This window comes from Anomaloglossus baeobatrachus, unplaced genomic scaffold, assembly GCF_048569485.1.
Source record: "Anomaloglossus baeobatrachus isolate aAnoBae1 unplaced genomic scaffold, aAnoBae1.hap1 Scaffold_392, whole genome shotgun sequence".
NCBI lineage: Eukaryota > Metazoa > Chordata > Amphibia > Anura > Aromobatidae > Anomaloglossus > Anomaloglossus baeobatrachus.
Window position 1 is genome coordinate 18,614 of NW_027443259.1, and position 21,058 is coordinate 39,671.

The 21,058-nt window shown below is 45.3% G+C and overlaps 1 protein-coding gene across 1 annotated transcript; it reads left to right on the plus strand.

Annotated features, from left to right (window-relative positions):
• Nucleotides 1-543: 543 nt before the first annotated feature.
• Nucleotides 544-11,647, plus strand: LOC142276069 (uncharacterized; the record flags this gene model as incomplete). Its single annotated transcript, XM_075332595.1, has 4 exons — nt 544-723; nt 805-928; nt 1,012-1,125; nt 5,319-11,647. Coding segments are annotated over 4 exons (1,614 nt in total), but the record flags the coding sequence as incomplete, so codon positions are not given.
• Between the last annotated feature and the right edge of the window lie 9,411 nt (nt 11,648-21,058).

Below are 21,058 nucleotides of genomic sequence, written 5' to 3' on the forward strand. Positions count from 1 at the left end.
TTTGTAAAGTTTATGACTTATAGTTGTCCTGTGGACAGATTCTCCCCCTGAGCTCTGGTTCTCTCCTGCTTTTCCTCTGACCATAGGCCTTTTGGCTGCTTCTCTATAATTAGTGTTCAGGACCAGACCAGGACTTGTCTTCTCCTTCATGTCATACATGTTAACGTTATTTCAGCGGCCAGTGATCGGATATAAAGTCTCCAGTAATTATGTTACTATACAGGATTCTTTCTAATGTCACATCGTCATCTTCTCCCCATTCAGGTCCCTACAATATCGGATCCTCTCAGTGGAGATCTTCTATATAAGAGAATTCTCCTGATTGACCTATCAAGGATGGATATGGATAGGGACAAGATGGCGGAGAGGATATTACACCTCACCCTAGAGATCCTCTTCCGGCTTACTGGAGAGGTGAGAGATTCTGATGACGTCACATTACATCATTCTTATCTATGGGAATAACAGATGGACAGAACTGGAGAGGTGAGAACTCTGGAAATGTCTGGAGTGAGATTTATTACTGTGTCTCTCCATAACCAGGATTACACAGTAGTGAAGAAGACCTCTAGTGAGCGCTGTCAGGCCCCTGTGTCTGAGGGATGGGGAAGACCCCTGAGCCCAATCACGGGGCCTCCACCTCACCCCCCGATACATGAGGACATCAATGACCAGAAGATCCTAGAACTCACCTACAAGATGATTGAGCAGCTGACTGGAGAGGTGACACTGCTGGGAATGCTGGGACATTATACAGTAACGCTATGAAGGGATCGGGGGTGACGGTATCATTGTATGTGTCAGGTTCCTATAAGGTGTCAGGACGTCACCGTCTATTTCTCCATGGAGGAGTGGGAGTATTTAGTAGGACACAAAGATCTGTACACGGACGTCATGATGGAGGTTCCCCAGCCCCTCACATCACCAGGTAATAGACAGGACTAAATACACACGGCCTATAATTATCTGTATGTAAGGAATGAATTCAGTCCCTGTATGTGTCTCCTCCAGGTCTATCCAGTAAGAGGACAACACCAGAGAGATGTCCCCGTCCTCTTCTCCCACAGGACTGTAAACAAGAAGATCCCGATGTTCCTCAGGATGTGTTTCCTCCAGTTCTATCCAGTAAGAGATATCTACTCATGTACTTTTTGCACTAATTTTGTGGTTACATTTTTAGACTTTCTGCTGTGGGTTTTTTCAGCTGTATTTTCTTTGCTTCTGGTTCTTCTGCTGTTTGTTTCTAGTGCCTTCTCTATGTTGTTATGAAGGCAACTCAAAGACCTGCAGATGGTTCATGAATGCCCTGTTTCCCTGAAAATAAGACCTAGTTACAGTCAGGGCCAGCGTCAATAGGAGTCAAACTGCGCTATTTCTTAGAAACCCCAGTCTCATAGGGACCCCATCAGTTGTAGTCTAAGGTTGATTGCTTAAGGACCTTTGATGCTGTTGCGGGCGGGGAATTGACCTTCAGCAGGAGGGGGGGCACTCGAGACGCTCGGATCCGGGCGGTTGAGGTGGCTCTAGTGGCAGCCGGACCCGGGCGCAGCCGTCCGTCACCCGCAAGTGAAAAGGGGGTAGTTATACAGGGGAGGTTTGTCAGTGACGCCACCCGTGGGTTGCGGTGATTGTTGGTGACACCGCCGCTGCCTTGGTATGGGGGTGCTCGGGGCTGATGGAGCGGGGCAGCAGGATGTTATCCCCTCCACGGGTATGGGAGGTGTTGTCCCGGGGCCCAGGTGTTGGTGGGATGGAGTGATGGGGCACAGTCTGCGGGGTTGGACCGGATGATACCAGTGTACTCACTGTTTGAATAAAGTCACACAGAGTCCAGATAGTAAACCAACTGACGATAACCGGTAGCCTCCGGAGGGGTGTGCTTGGGTCCCGCACACCGGTTGACAGAACAGGGGCCCTTCCTTCTGCACTTTTGGTTTGTGTCTTGTGTATTGACTAGTCCGCATGAAACGGGGAAGTCCACTCCCGGTGTCTTTTCTGTGGGATCTGTGGCCCGCGAGAACTGAACCGTGGGATCTTAACAGGAACTTGCAGACGCCCTATCCCCCTCGTTGGGCTTCCGTCTCGCTCTATCTGGGCTGACGGTGGGACAAGACTTGGAATCTTGTCCCCTGCTGGTTAATTAGAAAGGTGCTTGAAGCTGTCCTCGCTCCAGGGTTCAGGGACCCCGACTGTGCACAGCCTCTGGACCGGATTCCCGCTGTCGGCACCGGCGGGCTACAACCCTGCCCCGGTCCACTTAAGGTCTCCCTCGACCGGATCTCCATCGCCTGTGGCCCAGCTCTGCCGTTTGCCACCTAACCTAGTCAGGTTAAGTAGTCCGGGGCTCCAACCCCTGAGCACCACTTCACCGTCCTCTCACTTCAACTGTCTAGCACTGTTCTGTGTGTTTCCCTCCCCTGACACCTCAGAACCCCTAGGTGGGCGTCACCATCTGCCTGCTCCCACCCACTGTTGTGTCCCTATTGTCTTGGGGGGGTGACTAGGGTTTGATGGCTGGTGTTGGATACCTGTGTGTGGGGTTTTGTGTTGGAAGGCCAAGGAGGAGGGAGTCCTGCACCTGGAAGATGGATGCAGTCCTCTGTGACAACCTGATTTTGTCAGGGCGTCACAATGACTTCAAAGTCATGTGGCATGATGTAACCAAAGGTCTTTTAATTGCAGGAGTCTAAATGAACTGAACAGGACACAGGCTGGCATGCAGGACTGGCATTAGGGGAAAGGGAGAGTAAACTGGGAAATTTCAGAGGGCTCCCATTTTCCTAGTGGCCTTAGTGTTTATATGCCAATTATAGGACTGTTTAAGGACCTTATTGACATCACGTCATGTGACCAAATGTCTCAATTGCAGGAGTTTTAAGCAGAAGAGGAGACAGGCTGGTGTGTGTGTGTGTGTGTGTGTGTGTGTGTGTGTGTGTGTGTGTGTGTGTGTGTGAAATGTCAAAAGGGGCAGAGCTTGGCCAGAACAAGGGTGTGATGCCACCGGTTCTCTAATTCGTAACAATTGCGGCGTTCCCTATGCCAGAAATCTCACTCCAGTCCCTAATGTCATTTTCAGTGTACATAGCCGGTCTTGATGAATTGGAGCCCAAATGTCTATCTGCACAGACAGCAAGACCCTGCTACCTGCTTTCGTTACAAAGCCTAAGAATAGGCCATCAACGTTACAGTCCTGGACATCCCCGTTAAATTTTCACCATTTGTCTTTATTTTATTTTCGTCTTGGAAAAAAAATCTCTTTAAAATTGTTTATGTTGTGGATCAATGTCACAGATGTTTGCAGGTTATTCCACTGTCAAGGCGGTGTCAGGATCTGTGGAAACTACACTCTGCCTGCTAACGTCTCTTATGTCTGTGAGCAGCGCAGGGAGACACAGGCATCAAACCACAGATTTAGGCAGGCTAGCAAGAGTTAACCTCTGCTGGGTTGCTAGTTGGTGTATTTGACCAAATGCTGCGGGAAGCCAGTATCATTCTCTCCCCTCCTGTATAAGCTGGCTGGGCTATTCCATTAATGCCAGCTATAGGTTACCTATACTGTTAGCAAGAAATTGGCCATAATAAAGTATTAACTTATGGGACCACTCAGTAGTGTCCCATAAGGAATGGCCTACTCCATAAAGCATAAATGACTGGAGAAAAGAAGGAGATACGGCAAAGAACATGTGTGAAAAATTCCATTTTATTCATAAAAATATCATATATAATAAAATCACAACAATATGTGGTCAAAAGGACAAGGATCGGACAGGAGGTGGGGGAAGGTGGGCTGGGGAGGGGGGGGGGGGCTTGAGGATGTGGGAGCAACCTGCCTCTCAGAAGCAACCAGGGTGAAGAATCAAGTGACTGAGTTGCCATCAATTGTAGGGCCAACCTATAGTAAAGAGCTGGTGGTGAATTGGGGCCAAGAGAGAAAATGAAGGATATGTGTCATGTGAACCACATGAGATATGCAACCAATCAGCAAGTGGGTATACATGCATGTAGTAAGCCCATCTGGAAAATGTGAAACCACAGTGGAAATAAGGCAAAGTGACTGCGCGGAGCCACAGGCGAGGACCAAGTGACTCCTCAATTTGCACATAAAGAAATGTGTATATATATATACACATGCACAGCAAGTCTGAGCCAGGTGCACTGCGCAATCAAGGGGCCTGAAGATATGGAAAGGTTTTCTCAATTATAATTGTGGCAAAGGAGCTGAACCAGAGGGGGGCTACTAAAGTGTACATGCAAAAATAATCACCGGCTGAGGCAGCACACATGTAATCTCCCATTATGTACACCACAGACATGTAAGAGTTAATACTGGTGCTGCACAGAACCAAGGGAGAATTTAAGGCAATACCAGGCACAGGGTTACTGTGCGATTATTAGTCCCAATCCAAATCACCATGCAGCCAAGGGAAGGCGGAACAATGGAGGGGCAACATAAATAAGTATACCTGGTGGTTGGTTCCGAGGGGCAGGAAACAGCCTCCTGACATCTGTTTCGCAGCGTTGCTTTTTCGAAGGAGGATTGCTCCCACATCCTCAAGCCTCCCCCCCTCCCCAACCCACCTTCCCCCACCTCCTGTCCGATCCTTGTCCTTTTGACCACATATTGTTGTGATTTTATTATATATGATATTTTTATGAATAAAATGGAATTTTTCACACATGTTCTTTGCCGTATCTCCTTCTTTTCTCCAGTCATTTAGGTTACCTATACTGGTCTGGTGAGGTGTTGTGATCCAGACTTACGATTGGTTGTTGTGCATTATTACTGTGAACTGTTGTGGTGTTAACCCTTGTTGTCTTTTTGTTGCTGCCTATTTATTTCTGTGAGTTTGCCATTTGTCTCGTCTGTCTTAATTTGTGTTTCCTGTCTGTTTTAATCTGTGTTTCCATCATACTCCTGCCAATCACACGCCAGGGTGTATGCTATGGACAATTATACGCTTCTGTCGTTGCCTGAATCTTTGGGAGGAATGCTGTGTGACGGTGTCCACACGACCTCCTTGGTCAAACAATATATTGCTGAAGATGTTGCGTCGTTTGTGAGATCGGTACGTGTGACCGCTACAAAACGACCTATGAGCGATCTCGGCAAATCGTAGCAGCGATTTGGGCGTGTCACATTGCTAACGAGATCGCTAGCAATATCGTTGTGTGTAAAGCGGCCTTTAGATGTCGAAATTGGACAACAGATTCAGAATACATTTTTTCCTAATTTAATTTCTGATGTTATGGTTTAAAAAAATAAATATACTTTCAAGATAATATTAAAAAAATAATAACATTGTGTTTTTTATTTTTAGCAGATGACTGTATTGGGAATTCAGATGGAAATCTAATATCTTCAGAATTTATAACACATGATGAAGGTATCACACGTGATACATATGACGAGCAAGTCCAACAGAATTGTAAGCAAAATAAAAGTTACAGAAGGGATGGGGAACATGAAACGGCTTCCACAGGAGAGAAGCCATTTTCATGTTCAGAGTGTGGGAAATGTTTTATTCAGAAATCAAACTTTCTTAGACATCAGAAAATTCACACAGGAGAGAAGCCATTTTCATGTTCAGAGTGTGGGAAATGTTTTATTCAGAAAACAGATCTTGTTAGGCATCAAAGATCTCATACAGGGGAGAAGCCATTTTCATGCATGGAATGTGGGAAATGTTTTATTCAGAAAACTGCTCTTGTTTTGCATCAAAGATCTCATACAGGGGACAAGCCATTTTCATGCTTGGAATGTGGGAAATGTTTTATTCAGAAATCACAACTTGTTTTGCATCAAAGATCTTATACAGGGGACAAGCCATTTTCATGCCTGGAATGTGGGAAATGTTTTACTTGGAAATCAGAACTTGTTAGGCATCAAAGATCTCACACAGGGGAGAGGCCATTTTCATGCTTGGAATGTGGGAAATGTTTTACTTGGAAATCAGAACTTGTTAGGCATCAAAGATCTCACACAGGGGAGAGGCCATTTTCATGCTTGGAATGTGGGAAATGTTTTATTCAGAAAACAACTCTTGTTAGCCATCAAAGATCTCATACAGGGGAGAAGCCATTTTCATGCTTGGAATGTGGGAAATGTTTTATTCGGAAATCACATCTTGTTTTGCATCAAAGATCTCATACAGGGGAGAAGCCATTTTCATGCCTGGAATGTGAGAAATGTTTTACTGGGAAATCAGAACTTGTTAGGCATCAAAGATCTCACACAGGGGAGAGGCCATTTTCATGCTTGGAATGTGGGAAATGTTTTATACAGAAATCAGATCTTGTTAATCATCAAAGATCTCATACAGGGGACAAGCCATTTTCATGTTCAGAATGTGGGAATTGTTTTACTCGGAAATCACATCTTGTTAGTCATCAAAGATATCATACAGAGGAGAAGCCATTTTTATGTTCAGAGTGTGGAAAATGTTATTTTACAAAATCAAATCTCGTTAAACATCTGAAGAAGCTGCACAGGGAAGGAACCTTTTTCATGTTGTGAACATTTGAAATGTTTAATTGGTAAAACAATTCTTGTTGACCATGAGAAAACCCACACCGTAGAGGAGACATTCTTGCATTCAGAATTTGGCAAATGTTTTTATCATTAATCAGGTCTTGTTGTCAGATGAGTCACATGGGAGAAGGATTCATGTTATACCGTGAGTCAAAGGGTTTTATCCTAAAATCAATTGCTCAAGTAAGAATTGGTCAGGGAAAACACCATTTTCTTTTTAAACTTACCGTATTATTATGACCATAAGACGCACCTATGTTTTAGAGGAGGAAGATAGAAAAAAAAATTGAAACAAAATATGTAGTCATGACGCACTGTTGTGAGGGGGAACCTGCTGCTGACATGGTAAGGCTGCTTTCACACATCCGCTTTTAGCAGAGCTGGCCAATCCGGTTCTAAAACCTATGCAACGGATGCGGCGAAAAAAACGCATACTTTGCATACGTTTTTACATGCGGTCCGTCTGGTTTTTGCCGGTTGCGGCTGGCTACTGAGCATGCGTAGTGCAAAAAAAGGATGTGATTTTTGCCGCAGGACGCTTTATCCGGCGTCCATAGGCATGCATTGGAAATCGCGACGCATCGGCCGGATGCGGCGCGATGCGGTTTTTTTCGCCGGACAAAAAACCGTGCCAGGCAACGTTCCATCCAGCCACCGCATCGGCTAAATATGCCGCATCCGTCAAAAACTGGACGGAACGCAAGGCCATGCGGCACAATACGGCGCTAATGTAAGTCTATGCGAAAAAAACGCAACCGGCGGCAAAAAAAAACGGTTGCGTTTTTTCTGCAAAGCGCCGAATTGTGCCGCACAGGAAAAACCGGATATGTGAAAGCAGCCTTATAGGGGTAATATCCCCCCCCTGATTCTGTACTAATGTCCCCCATTTAGGCCCCTTTCAGTAATGTTTCTCTCTTCCTGGTGTATATGTCCCTCATCCGGGCAGATATGTTCCCCATCTTTCTCCCATAATAGTATACATGATCCCCATCCTGGTATATATGGCTCTCATCTTGGTATGTTGGTGTTGGGGTGGTTTTCGTGACGCTACCCACGGGTTGTAGTGATGCTGGGCAGCACCGCTGCAGTGAAGGTGGCGGGCTTCCGGGAGCGGTGTCGGGGCTCAGCTTTGGTGTTAACCCCTCCGTGGGTAGGGGCGGTGTGTCCCGGGGCCCGGTTGCGGGGAGATATGGTGCGGGGCACAGTGCTGCGGTGTGATGCGGTACTCACGATTTAGTCACTCAGGGTCTCTGGTAAACCAAACAAGATGTAGAACGGGCTGCCCACAGCCGGCTGCAGCACTGGACGGTGTGACTGGGTCCCCTTTCTCCTGCACCTAATGTAAGTGGACCACGGTGCCTAAGCACGGGTGGTCCGCTCCCCGGCGGATATGTCGTGGGAGCTCCTTTGCCCGCAGGCGCTGGCCCTTGGATTTATGGCCTCTGGCGGTGGCTGCTATCCAGTCGGGTTGGGCTGTTGCCTTCAATCAGGTCTTTGGTTGGGAAAGGACCCCGTGAGGTCCAGACCTCAATCAGTAAATTCGACTATATGGTGGCCTACGGCCTAGTCAGGGTCTGAGTACCCTTCCTGGTGCTCCGGTAGACTGCTGGCTCCCCGGTTCGGGTCCGGCGGGCTCCAACCCGGTTCCGGTCCTACGGTTCCACCGGTCGTGTTCCCGGTCTCCTGCAGGTGGCCCCTGCTGTCTGCCTGCCTGCCTGACTGTGTGAGGGTCCTAGGCTCCGTCCCAGGCCCCTTGCAGCGCTGTGTGTCACACTCTGCTCTCCACTCAACTGTGCCAACTGTACTCCTCACTGTCCACAACTGGACTCTACTCCTTACTATCCAACTCTGAACTTCACACTGCACTACTCAGACTACTGTCCACGACTGGACTGAGATGCTTCCCTGCCTCAGGCCAGCAGACTTCTCGGTGGGTGTGTCTTTCCGCCTGACTCCGCCCACCCGGTGTGCCTGTCTAACACTGAGGGAGGCAATCAGGTCTTGATTGACGGATGTTAACTTCCTAGTGTGGGGGGGGGGTGTGTGTGGTGTCTACTAACCTGTGACCCCTGGTTGTCCAGGGCGTCCCATATATGTTTCTCATCACGCTGCAGACATAAAAAAACAACTGATTATACTCACCATCCCTCTGCTCCCCCAGTGTGCGGTGTTGTCTTTGATGCTGGCAAGTGACTTCAGTGTATAAGTGGCACATCGCATGACGTCACTGCCATGCACCTACAGGCACACGCGGACGTCGGCTGCCGGAATATTCACTGCTCCCCACACCTAGGATTATGGGCGTGTGGAGCAGTGAATATTCATTCTCTAATAAAAAACACGTGATCACCGAGCTGCAGCAGTTAGCTGGTGACTGAGTGATCATGTGTGCCTGCTATTAATGAATGAATATTCACTACTCCCCATGCTCATAATCCCGCTCATCTCTCGATGCCGGCTTCAGTGCGTTGAGGTAGACTGGATTATAAGTGAGGGGAGCAGTGAATATTCACTTTTGTTATTAGCAGGCACACTGTTAGCCCTGGTTTCTGCCTCCTGTGACCCACTCCTCCACCGCCACCCCTCCAGTCACAGTCACATCAGGACTATGACGCACCCCCCCTTTCCCTAAGACCCCCCCTTTTCTATATGGTAATTGGTTAACAAATAGTAAGAGTAAAAAATTACAATTCACTCAAAATCGTATGACATAAAAGGGCACAATCATTGTGAATCTATCTGACCGTTTCAGGCACCACCCTATTTCACTAAACTTCTCTTACATTTCAGACTAAAAATGTCAAAACTCACTAAATGTTTGAACAGTTAAGGTGTGTGATGCACAAAAATGTGTGACGTTTACACAATAGTTCTTGCGCAATGAGTTAGATGAATTTCCCCTTAAATAGTGCTTATCACAAATCTGTGGCTGCCTTTATTATTTACTAAAACAGTGGAGAGCCGCAGATAAGTGAATGTTCTTAATATAATCCAGTACAAAAACTTTTGGAAGTGTCCCTAATGTCCTCCCAAAGGAACTTTCAGGTTGTGAGATCCCACAACCCTCAGCGATAACTGATCGTGAAAGAGTGATCTCTATGACCCCAGCTCTGCGGCATCCTTCTTAAGCAGTTCAGTAAAATCTTAACGGGAAGGTGTCGTCCAAAAAAAAAAAAAATAATAACTTAAAAATGTAAAGTATTAATGTTTTGCTCAAATATTATTTGTTTTTAATTGAGCAAAATAAAAAAATAAAAAGTTTGATATTTTCCACTCTGAAACACTAGAGGGAGCAGCTGCTGAAATCTGAAACTGTAGAAATAGCCTGGATTACAGCTGCAGTAAAGTGGGCGGAGTCTACTCTCCTGTGTGTGATGTCACCTCCCCCTCCCAATCTGAGGGTTTCCAAAGGATAACACAGAATGAAGTTTAGATCACAGTGTGGAGCCATTTTGTTGGTGACAAGAAATGTCTAAAGTGTCACCAAGGACAGCAGGAGTATCACACAGGATAGGATTAGATACACAGCTCATCAGACAGTATTACACAGGAGAGGATTAGATACATAGCTCAGCAGACAGTATCACACAGGAGCGGATTAGATACTCAGCTAAGGAGGCAGTATCACACATGAGAGGATTATATATACAGCTCAGCAGACAGTTCCAAACAGGACAGGATTAGATACACGTCTCACCGAACACGTATCACACAGGACAGGATTAGATACACATCTCAGGAGACAGTATTACACAGGAGAGGATTAGATACACACCTCAGCAGACAGTATTACACAGGAGAGGATTAGATACACAGCTCAGCAGACAGTTCCACGCAGGACAGGATTAGATACACAGCTCAGCAGACAGTATTACACAGGAGAGGATTAGATACTCAGCTCAGGAGGCCTTATCACACAGGAGAGGATTAGATACACACCTCAGCAGACAGTATCACACAGGATAAGATTAGATACACAGCACAGCAGACAGTATCACACAGGAGCGGATTAGATACTCAGGTCAGGAGGCAGTATCACACAGGACAGGATTAGATACATAGCTCAGCAGATGGTACCACACAGGACAGGGTTAGATTCACAGCTCACCAGACAGTATCACACTGGAGAGGATTAGATACACAGCTCAGCAGATAGTATCACACAGGAGCGGATTAGATACTCAGCTCAGGAGGCAGTATCACACAGGAGAGGATTAGATACACAGCTCAGCAGACAGTATCACACAGGATAGGATTAAATACACAGCTCAGCAGACAGTTCCACACAGGACAGGATTAGATACACGTCTCACCGAACACGTATCACACAGGATAGGATTAAATACACACCTCAGCAGACAGTATCACACAGGATAAGATTAGATACACAGCTCAGCAGACAGTATCACACAGGAGCGGATTACATACTCAGCTCAGGAGGAAGTATCACACAGGAGAGGATTAGATACACAGCTCAGTAGACAGTATCACACAGGATAGGATTAGATACACAGCTCAGAAGACAGTATCACACAGGATAGGATTAGATACTCAGCTCAGGAGACAGTATCACACAGGAAAGGATTAGATGCACAGCTCAGCAGACAGTATCACAAAGGAGAGGATTAAATACACAGCTCAGCAGACAGTATCACACAGGATAGGATTAAATACACAGCTCAGCAGATGGTTCCACACAGGACAGGATTAGATACATGGCTCACCGAACACTTATCACACAGGAGAGGATTAGATACACAGCTCAGCAGACAGTATCACATAGGAGAGGATTAGATACACGGCTCAGCAGATAGTATCACACAGGACAGGATTAGATACCCAGCTTACCAGACAGTATCACACAGGATAGGATTAGATACACAGCTCAGCAGACGGTACCACACAGGATAGGATTAGATACACAGCTCAGCAGACAGTATCACACAGGAGAGGATTAGATACACGGCTCACCAAACACGTATCATACAGGATAGGATTAGATACACAGCTCAGCAGACAGTATCACACAGGAGAGGATTACATGCACAGCAGGCAGTATCACACAAGAGAGGATTAGATACACGGCATGGGGGGGTAGCGAGGGGTTTCAATGAAGATGGTAGCAGCAGCTGCGGGGGAGGGGCAAGGAGAGTGGGGGGTATCATTTTAACATTGGAGACAGTAGCACCTGCGGTGGTGGGGGGAGGGGCGTAGGTACTCACATGCTCTGCATGCACACGCACACAAACACACACAGTTCTGCTGCATGCTTGCCGGCATCGGCGGAGGGGGAGGAGAGCGGGGCTGGGGGCTGGGTAGAGCGGGGGGAGGGGGTGTCATTGGAATCTGTAACAGCGGGGGGAGGAGAGGCGCCCCGGCGCCCCGTACTCATACATCCCGGAGGTTGACAGGGGTAAAGTGGAGCAAACATCATACGCTGTGTGCGCCACAATGATGGTGCTGATCTCCTCCCTCTGCTGTTATCTGGATAGCCCAGGGGGCGCGTGCATTTCACAGCAGATGCCTTCTCTAATGTTACTAAATGGGGTCAGAGCCCGACTATCAGAGTCTATGCACAGAGGGCTGCCATAAAGGAGGTGAGTATCTGTCCTTACAAACACCAAATCCAAGATGGCAGCGCCCAGTGCCTCCAGTAAAATTAGAATTAAATAAAAAATAAATAAGCAGTGATTTTAATTTTGTATTAAAAATACTTGTTTTCATAATCACTATTATTAATACAAAAATAAAAAACTGCGACACCTTTCCTTTAAACAAGTATATGACCGCGCTGGATTAGTTGAGAGAGCAATGTATCGTGCTTAGAGCAGCGGCAGAGATTTGTGGGATCCCGCTCTGCACACTGAGATCCCACAAAATGGAAATTCAGGTTCCACTTTGCAAGTAAGTTGGGTATTTTGAGAGCCTTTAGGAACATTTGTGAAAGGTTTTGATACTTGATTATATTTAGATAATTCACTAATCTCAGGTTTCCCACTGATTTATTTACTAAAAAGCGCAGCCCCAGATTGGAGATAGGAACTCTTAAGTATATCACATTGTATATAATTGCATTTCAAAGCTTGTTTTGTCAATAAATGCTTGTAAATATATATTCTTCATGCCTGGCTTTCTCTATTGTTTAGATGTGATAATTTTGCCTCAGAACCTCTGGAGTTGGCGCAGAACTGTAGACATTTCACACCAAAATAATGAGGGGAGAATTGAATCACACTGCAGCCTAGATATGTGGAAGTTGTTGAGATGCTCTGATCCCAATTTATCAAAGCTTTTATGCCAAAAAATTGTCACAAAAACTCTGAAAAGTCTCAAAAATTTGGATCAATTCAAAGTGGTGCCAAATTTTGGCGGCTTTTGGCATTTTCACTTTAAAATTGGCAAAGTTTGGGTGGGACGGGGGCGTGACAGCACAGCTCCTTTGTCATTTTACCTGTTTACCAAAACATTTTCAATATACAGTTATGTAATCGATATGTGTTTTTAAGTGCTGATTCTCAGCTTTAATTTGAGGGTATTAACATACTAATTGGAGCCAGGGCTTAGGAATTACAGCCCATAAACATGTAGCGGTCTCTTTAAAAAGAGACCAAAAGTAACTGGACAATATCTTAAAAGCTCTTTAATGGGCTGCGTAGGATATTCCCTCATGAATCCATTATAAATTAAGCAGATAAAAGGTCTGGAGCTGATTCCAGATGTGACATTTGCATTTGGAAGCTGTTGTTGTAAACCCACAACATGCGGTCAAAGGAGGAGAACATCATTAAGATAAAAAATGAGAGCTAGTAGTAATGTTAGGGGTGGCCAAATCAGAAATTTGGTATATTCTGGAAAACAAATGAACGCACTCGAGAGCATCGGAACTCAAAGAGGTCTGGATGTCCAAGGAAGACAATAGTGATGGGTGATCACAGAATCCTTTCCTTAGTGAAGGAAAAGTCCTACACAACATCCACCCAAGTGAAAAAACATTCTCAAGAAAGTAGACGTTTCAGTATCTAAGTGTGGCACCTGCTTTGGGAGCGATCTATAGAATTCCACCCACATTCACCTCTACAGATGTTGCTTCTTTGGTTGAACTGCAGAATACTACAACTCCCAAGATGCCATGCAAATCTGGGGGAGGAGGAAACAGGATGGGGGGGGTGGAAGGAAGTTGAGCCATCTTGGAGGGGTGAAGCTGCCACTCTGTGTGATGAGAGACTGAGTTCTGAAGCTAGAGGATGCACTATTAGTAGGAGCTGCTGTCCTCCATGTTTACCACGCCGAACAAGGATTTTGCCTGCTGTACCCACTTCTCTCTGCAAGCCATTGAATCCAGAAGCTCCAGTGTGGAATAGTCTGAGAAAACAGACCTGCTGCAGACAGAAGTGAGTAGGACATTGCTGTGACTTGTAGTTCTACAGTTTGAGAAGTGTGAATAAAAGAGAAATACGAGTATATATGCAAATACAAGAATTTTATTAATGGAGATAACACGCAAGACAGCACAAAATCACTCTTAAAATTGCTACAGAAAATCAAAACATCACAAGGGGTACAAGGTTTATATTCAATTGGTTAATGTAAAAGTTTCCTGTCTGTCTGAAGTAACCGTGGAAGAGGTGGGAAAGTCTAAATGACGGGACTAGATATAATGTAAGCAAGACACTTCATGATATGGACCAGACTCCATTGCATGATTTAATAGAATTACTAACAACTGTGAGGTTGGGAGTAGAAGGTCCTACAATGAGGTGACAGTAACAGGGCAAACCACAATGTCACCAGGTATGAATAAAACATAACCCATTCACTCATGCATAAGATTTGGTTAGAGGATTCTGACCCTCGAGTTCGAGAATCAGAATCATGGGAGGATAATCATCATGCAAGGAGAGTTTAGCCCCAGTCATCAGTAGACACCAATTAAATACAAGGATGTATGGAACAAATCAGGGGCCCAAGTACAGAGTACTAGTGTAGATGTTAACCTAGATTAACCTGAAGTATACCACGTGATAACAGGGTAAACCTGGATGAGATCATGACATTAAAATAGTAAAGTGCGTGTGCACATAGCCATCCAGGAATCGTGGTAAGTATGTATACAAATACAGGTTAAAATAATTACCTAGAAAAACTGTGGTTCAGGTAATAAAACAGGGGACCCTGAGGCATAGTAACACCTATGTACACATACCCAGAAGAGTTAGGATCACCACCGACGCGTGTTTCACAGAGGTATTGTTGCTTTCTCAAGGAGGAAGACCCTAATGGCAGTATAAACCCAGTAGGTATAAATAGCCTCTGTTAATTATCATTGCCGTCAGGTGTAACAATCCCTCAGACGAGGGATATGTGATGGAGAGAACAATAACGCCCATCAAGCAGGTGATAGGGCATCACCTAGATAGTGGGCGGAAACCTAAGACAGGTCACATGATGATCACTGAAAAAGGCGGATTATAAGAAGATCACAAAGATTGTTAATAGTATTCGCAATCTGACGTGGCAGCACTGGTAGCATGGTACGCTACTGATAATGAAAAACAAATGTTCAAGAGATGTGAAACATCTAGTGTAAGGTGAACCGGGGAGTATCTCACATTACCCAGATGTCCCGCCCTCCAGCCAAGTCAGGAAGGAACACGTGGTGCCGAAGACACGTAACCCCGGCAATCACGTGATCCAACCCGGCATTAGACATAACAGGGCGTAACACAACACATGGTGGATATACTTCCAGGAGTTACGCCTCCAGCCAGTCACAAAGCAGACACGTAAAACGTAAGAGGTACGTCTCCACAGTGACCACCCAGCCAATCCCAGATTGAGGACAAGTTTATAGAAAACATATATTAGTTAGTATAGATCAGCATGTTCTTCTGCCAACATATCATAACAAAACATAAATCTATCACATCCGATTCACGTCCCCACCAGGGCAGGTACATAAGATCATAAGTCACTTAGTGATCACTTATTGGACACAGATTATAAACAAAGCACACACCTTGCTAACCGCAATCACCGCAAGGCATAATAATACTAGTAGCACAGTGCACCGCTAAGGTAAGTGGACAGTTATCTAAAACGGGAATCATTTAGCGCCAATGGTCTGGAAGTGTTCCACACTGCTGGAGTATCCAGCCCTCAGGCTGAGTCAGGAAGGCACACGTGCCGAGGACGCGTAACCCCGGCAACCACGTGAACCAACCCAACATCAAGCATGTCAGGGCGTGAAACCACGCATAGTTGACGTAGTTCCAGAAATCCCGCCCCCAACCAATCATAGAGCAGGCGACTATAGCGCCGGAGACGCATCAACACAGCAACTTCCAGGCCTATCCCCGATTGAGACGGGCATGAAAGGGGGTGTGTAGTAAGTGATGTAAATTAATACATCCTATTATCAGCAAAACACATTGAAAGACACAAATGCACCGCCCCAGGTGCACATTACGAGCGGGGCAAAACAATAGCCCCTGCGACGAACTGCCAGCAGACTAAGAACATTTGTATAAACATAGAAGTACAAAAATACCAAAAATAGTAAACATTAATGCTGCTTCAGCAGACTAAACTTGTAAAGTAGGGGGAATGAGATATATATTAAGGATAGAAAGAAGGCTTATAAAGAACATGCTGATCATTAGATCATATGTCACGTTAAAAGTATACCATTGGTCATAGAGTATAAATACTTCAAATATAAATATAGTAAAAGGCCAATAGAAAAATAGATCAATATATATATATATATGCTTCCAAGATAATCGTTTGTTGTACCAAACACAATAATAATATGACAACAAATACACACATATGTCAGGAGTATATCAATGTGTGGTATTAAGATCGTAGAATAGCAGGAACGTCCATTCAGAAGATATCATTGATGTTCAGTGATGCCGGCACAAACTTGTAGGGTGATAGGAAAACAGGATCTTATATGGTACGTCCAAAGATCAGAAAACGAAATTAGTATTGCATCAAAGACGGTTCTAATAAAAAGAAATAAACAAGAGAGGAATAAGTATACATAAAAGAAGACCACTGGGAAATACATTCGCCACAGACGAATTAATTGATAAGCGGTAGAGTAATAAAAACAAAATTAAAACAATTATGGTATATTAAAAACGACCAAGTGATATAAGAAGAACATTATGCTTGGAAAAGCTCAGATAAACCCTATAAAAAGACACAAAACTGATGTTTTCGTTCAGGCCTCCAGGTGTTAAAGTCCCAAGGATGGTGATCCAACGAGCCTCGACTTGGGTTAAACGTTTCTTGAGGTCACCACCCCTAGAGCCTCCATGAACAACATCAATACCCCGTACCTTGAGGCCGGATTGATCACATCCATGAAATCTCCTGAAATGTCGAGGAAGTGTCTTCAGGAGAGTGACATCGATCACATCGGAGGCAGCACGGATATCCGGTACATGCTCTGGTACACACCCGCAATTCGCGTGATGTGAGACCAACATATACCAGAGAATATGGACAGGTAGCATAGTAAATCACATGCGTGGTAGCAAATGTGATATGATGTTGTATATTCATTGTCTGTGTGTCGTCCGATGATGAGAAAGTCGTGGCGCGGAGGATATTAGGACATGCGACACACCGCCCACAGGGAAAACATCCCTGTGTCGGGCCGCGAGTGCCAAACTAATTGGAAAGCGGAGGAATATAATGACTCCTTACCAGGATGTCACGGAGATTCTTAGCACGGCGAGCTGTCATAAGGGAACCTGAAGGGAGTATGTCTGCCAAAATTGGATCTGTGCGTAGAACAGGCCAGTGTTTATCAAGGATGCCCCGCATCGTCTGCCATTGGTTGTTAAAGGTTCCTATAAAGCGAATAGGAGGGTCAATATGTGGTTGTTGTTGTTTACAATTATATTGAAGGAATTGTGTGCGTGGAGTTCTTTTGGCACGTAAATACCCCTTCTTAATGCAGCGATTGCTGTATCCACGATCCTGGAAACGGCGTTTGAGTTCTGCGGCCTGTTTTTCAAATGACAGGTCAGAGGTGCAGATCCGCCTAATCCTTAAGAATTGGCCGGTCGGGATGGCGCGTATGGTGGCAAAGGTATGGGCTGAGGATGCATGCAGCAGGGCATTGACTGAGGTGGATTTCCGATACATACTAGTTTGTATGAATGACAAAGGATCCACCTCGATGTTGATGTCCAAAAAGTCAATGCACCTGCTGCTATTTTTATATGTCAGTTTTATATTAAGATTATTAGCATTCAATTGACCCATAAATGCATCAAGCTGCTCCACCGTGCCCTGCCAAAAAAATAATACATCATCAATATATCTGAGCCAGCACTGCACATGGGAGCTGGCACTGATGCCCCCATCGCCAAAAACCAACCTCTCCCACATGCCAAGGAAGAGGTTGGCATACGAAGGGGAACAGGCCGCCCCCATGGCAGTGCCATGCTGCTGCAGATAAAATAGATCTTTAAAAATTAAAAAATTGTGCGTAAGTGCAAAGTGGAGAAGCTCAAGGATGAAGAGGTTCAATTTGCCATCACGACTGCCCATCTCAAGAAAAAGGCGGACTGCCTTCAGACCATCAGAATGTTATATGCATGTGTAAAGGCTCTCCACATCAGATGTTACAATCAACATATCCTGATCCATAAAGATGCCGTCAATCCTCCTGAGGATGTCCGTCGTGTCACGGACATAAGAGGGCAAGGTTTCTACTAGAGATTTTAGATGATAATCAATAATTTTACAAATTGGATCACACAAGCCGTCTATGCTGGACATAATAGGATGCCCCGGGGGATTAAGGGCATCTTTATGAATCTTAGGTAATAGGTAGAATGTAGGCACCTTTGGATATTTAGTGGAGAGCCCCTCCATCATTTTTTATCAATAATGACGCTCTCACACGCCGCCTCCAGGATCCCCAGAAGGTCAATAGAAAACCGCTGCAAGGGGTTAGATGGCATGACGCCTCTCTGGACTATGGCAGCATTATCTTTCCAGCATTGTCTGTCTGGCTATGGATCCTGTTTGACTGGCGCCATAGATCTGCATATCTAATATCATACCTCTTTGGCCTCCTGATGAACCACATGTTTATTATGTGGGGAAACGCGTCGAGGTGGAGACTGTTGTAATTCTACCATGAATTTGATGGCTCACTCCTGCTATTATTAAAAAATAAGGGGACACTTGGAGAGCATCAGCATATACTTACCTGGACTTTCATGGACAGCAAACCTCCTACATTCCCTTACTATGTGGCGCTGCCTGAATAAACCGAAATATGGTTTCAAAGTTAAGTCCTGAGCTCCGACTTGATCCCTTATATGTGAACCTTATCCCTGTTGAATATCTATGCCTATCCTTCAAATGATATTGTACTATGTATATATGTGACCTGATGGTCAAATTTCTTGTATTATACACTACTGGTGTGATTTTTATATCTTAATAAAGATTGTTATTTGGGAATAACGTATATATTTTACAAGGGGTTAGATGGCAGCCTCATGTTGGTGTCCTTATCGCGAAATTTCTGTAAAGCTTCTTTCTCGTAATTCTCCACTGCCCAGATCACCATATTGCCCCCCTTGTCAGCTGGTTTAATAACAATGTCATTATAATTGCTCAGTTCAGAAAGGGCAGATCTTTGTTAATGAGTTAGGTTATCACCTTGTCTCTTAACCGTGATTTGTTTAAACTTATCCACCACTAATCTAGTGAAGACCTCAACGGCAGGACAAAAGGACAAGGGGGGAAATCTAGTAGATCTGGGCAGTAGCGATTTTGGGAACACACCTGTAGAGACACTGGACTGTTCAAGCAGAAGATCCTCAAGGGTCTGTAACGCCTCCCTCTCGGCCGGGCTATCCAAACCACTATTGTCTCGTTTATGATGAAGTTTTTTCAAAACTATCTTGCGTGCGAATAAATGTACACCTTTAATGCTGAAAAAAAGTCGAAATGATTAGTTTGTGAAAATGTTAGGCCCCTGGACAGCATGTCCAACTGGGCATCAGAGAGGGTGCGTGGAAAGGTTAATCACCTGTAGTTTGTTTTTGCCGTGTTTGTCATTCGATTTAGCTGATGTTTGCTTATTCCGGATAGACTTAACACGGGCCCCCACGCTTTGTTCAGACTCACATACTCCACTTGACATCCCAGAGGACGAACCGCCAACAGAAACCAATGAAGACATAGAAGCTGATTGGCCATGAGACAAAGTCTTGGCTCGATAGCCCAGACGTGATCTAGAATGCCACCTGTAGACCGTCGTATTGGTGTAATCTGACAGGTCCCTATTATATTTCTTTAATTTTAGGCCACTAATTTCCTTTTCTAACTTAGAAAGGCCTTGCTCAATCTCCGTTTCCATCCTGGTAATCCGCTCAACTGAGCAGTTATTTTTAATAGATTTTTCCAACTCCTCCAATTCTGTCTCCATCATGGTTAAAGAGGCACTGTTGTGTTTGAGAACTGTGCTGGAGCAAATTACAAGGCCTTGCTAAAGAGGACTTTTGATTGCACTAACTGGGGGTTTGCATAGGACCAGCCCTGGGGAAATACTGCCTTCATTACTTTAAGTGCACCAACGTACAGCAAGCGCGCCAACAACCGCTGCAACTGGGGCCCCAATTTGGGACTGTGTCATTTGTGAGGCTGCAGCTGTTAGTTGGTAGATAGTAATTAGTCAGCAGAGTGTGTGGTGTAGGTTAAAGAGGAAGCATTACCCCTAACCTTCAGGTCTATTGCAAAGAGCCCCTCCTTAATTTTTGTAGAATACTGTATAACATTACCTGTTGTTCACTTTTATTTGCTTTTCCCCTGCAATTGCCAGTTTTCATCGTCCTGTAAATAAACCTGTTAAGATTTCTAACATCAGTTATTGTTAGTGTGTACGGAGCGTGGGCAGAGGTTTCCCGAGTCGACCCCTAGCAGAAGACAAAGATTTTTCTGCATTTCCCTAGAGCTCCTAGCAAGATTCGGGTGGAGGCACTGCGTCATATCAAGGTGAGAACTACCGAACACCCTGCCCCAGCAGCAGATTAAGGCTGGGGCCACACGGGGATCTACTGCGATCCTCTCTCATGACACTTGGCTCGCGCTGGCAGCACAGCAAAGCCGAGTGTCATGCGTGTGTCCTGCGACTGAGGTCCGACCGTGTGAGCGGACCTCAGCTGCAGGGGTCTGCCAAACGCTGAGGATGGGCGGGCAGGAGCTGCAGAGGGGAGGGAGGGATTTCTCTCCCTCTCTCCTCCTCTGTAGCCGGCTATTGCGATTCTTGCTCTGCACTTGTGGTACACCTGAATGGGTCTGAGAGAAAAGAGCCTCGCATTACAATCGCAGCATGCTGCGATTGTTTTCTCGGACCGATTAGGGCTGAAAAAATAATCGCTCATGTGCGCTGACACACAGGCTAGAATTGGTCCGAGGGGAATGCGATGTTTTATCGCACTCCACTCGCACCGCTTTTCTCGCCGTGTGGCTTAGGCCTAAAGGGGTGTTACA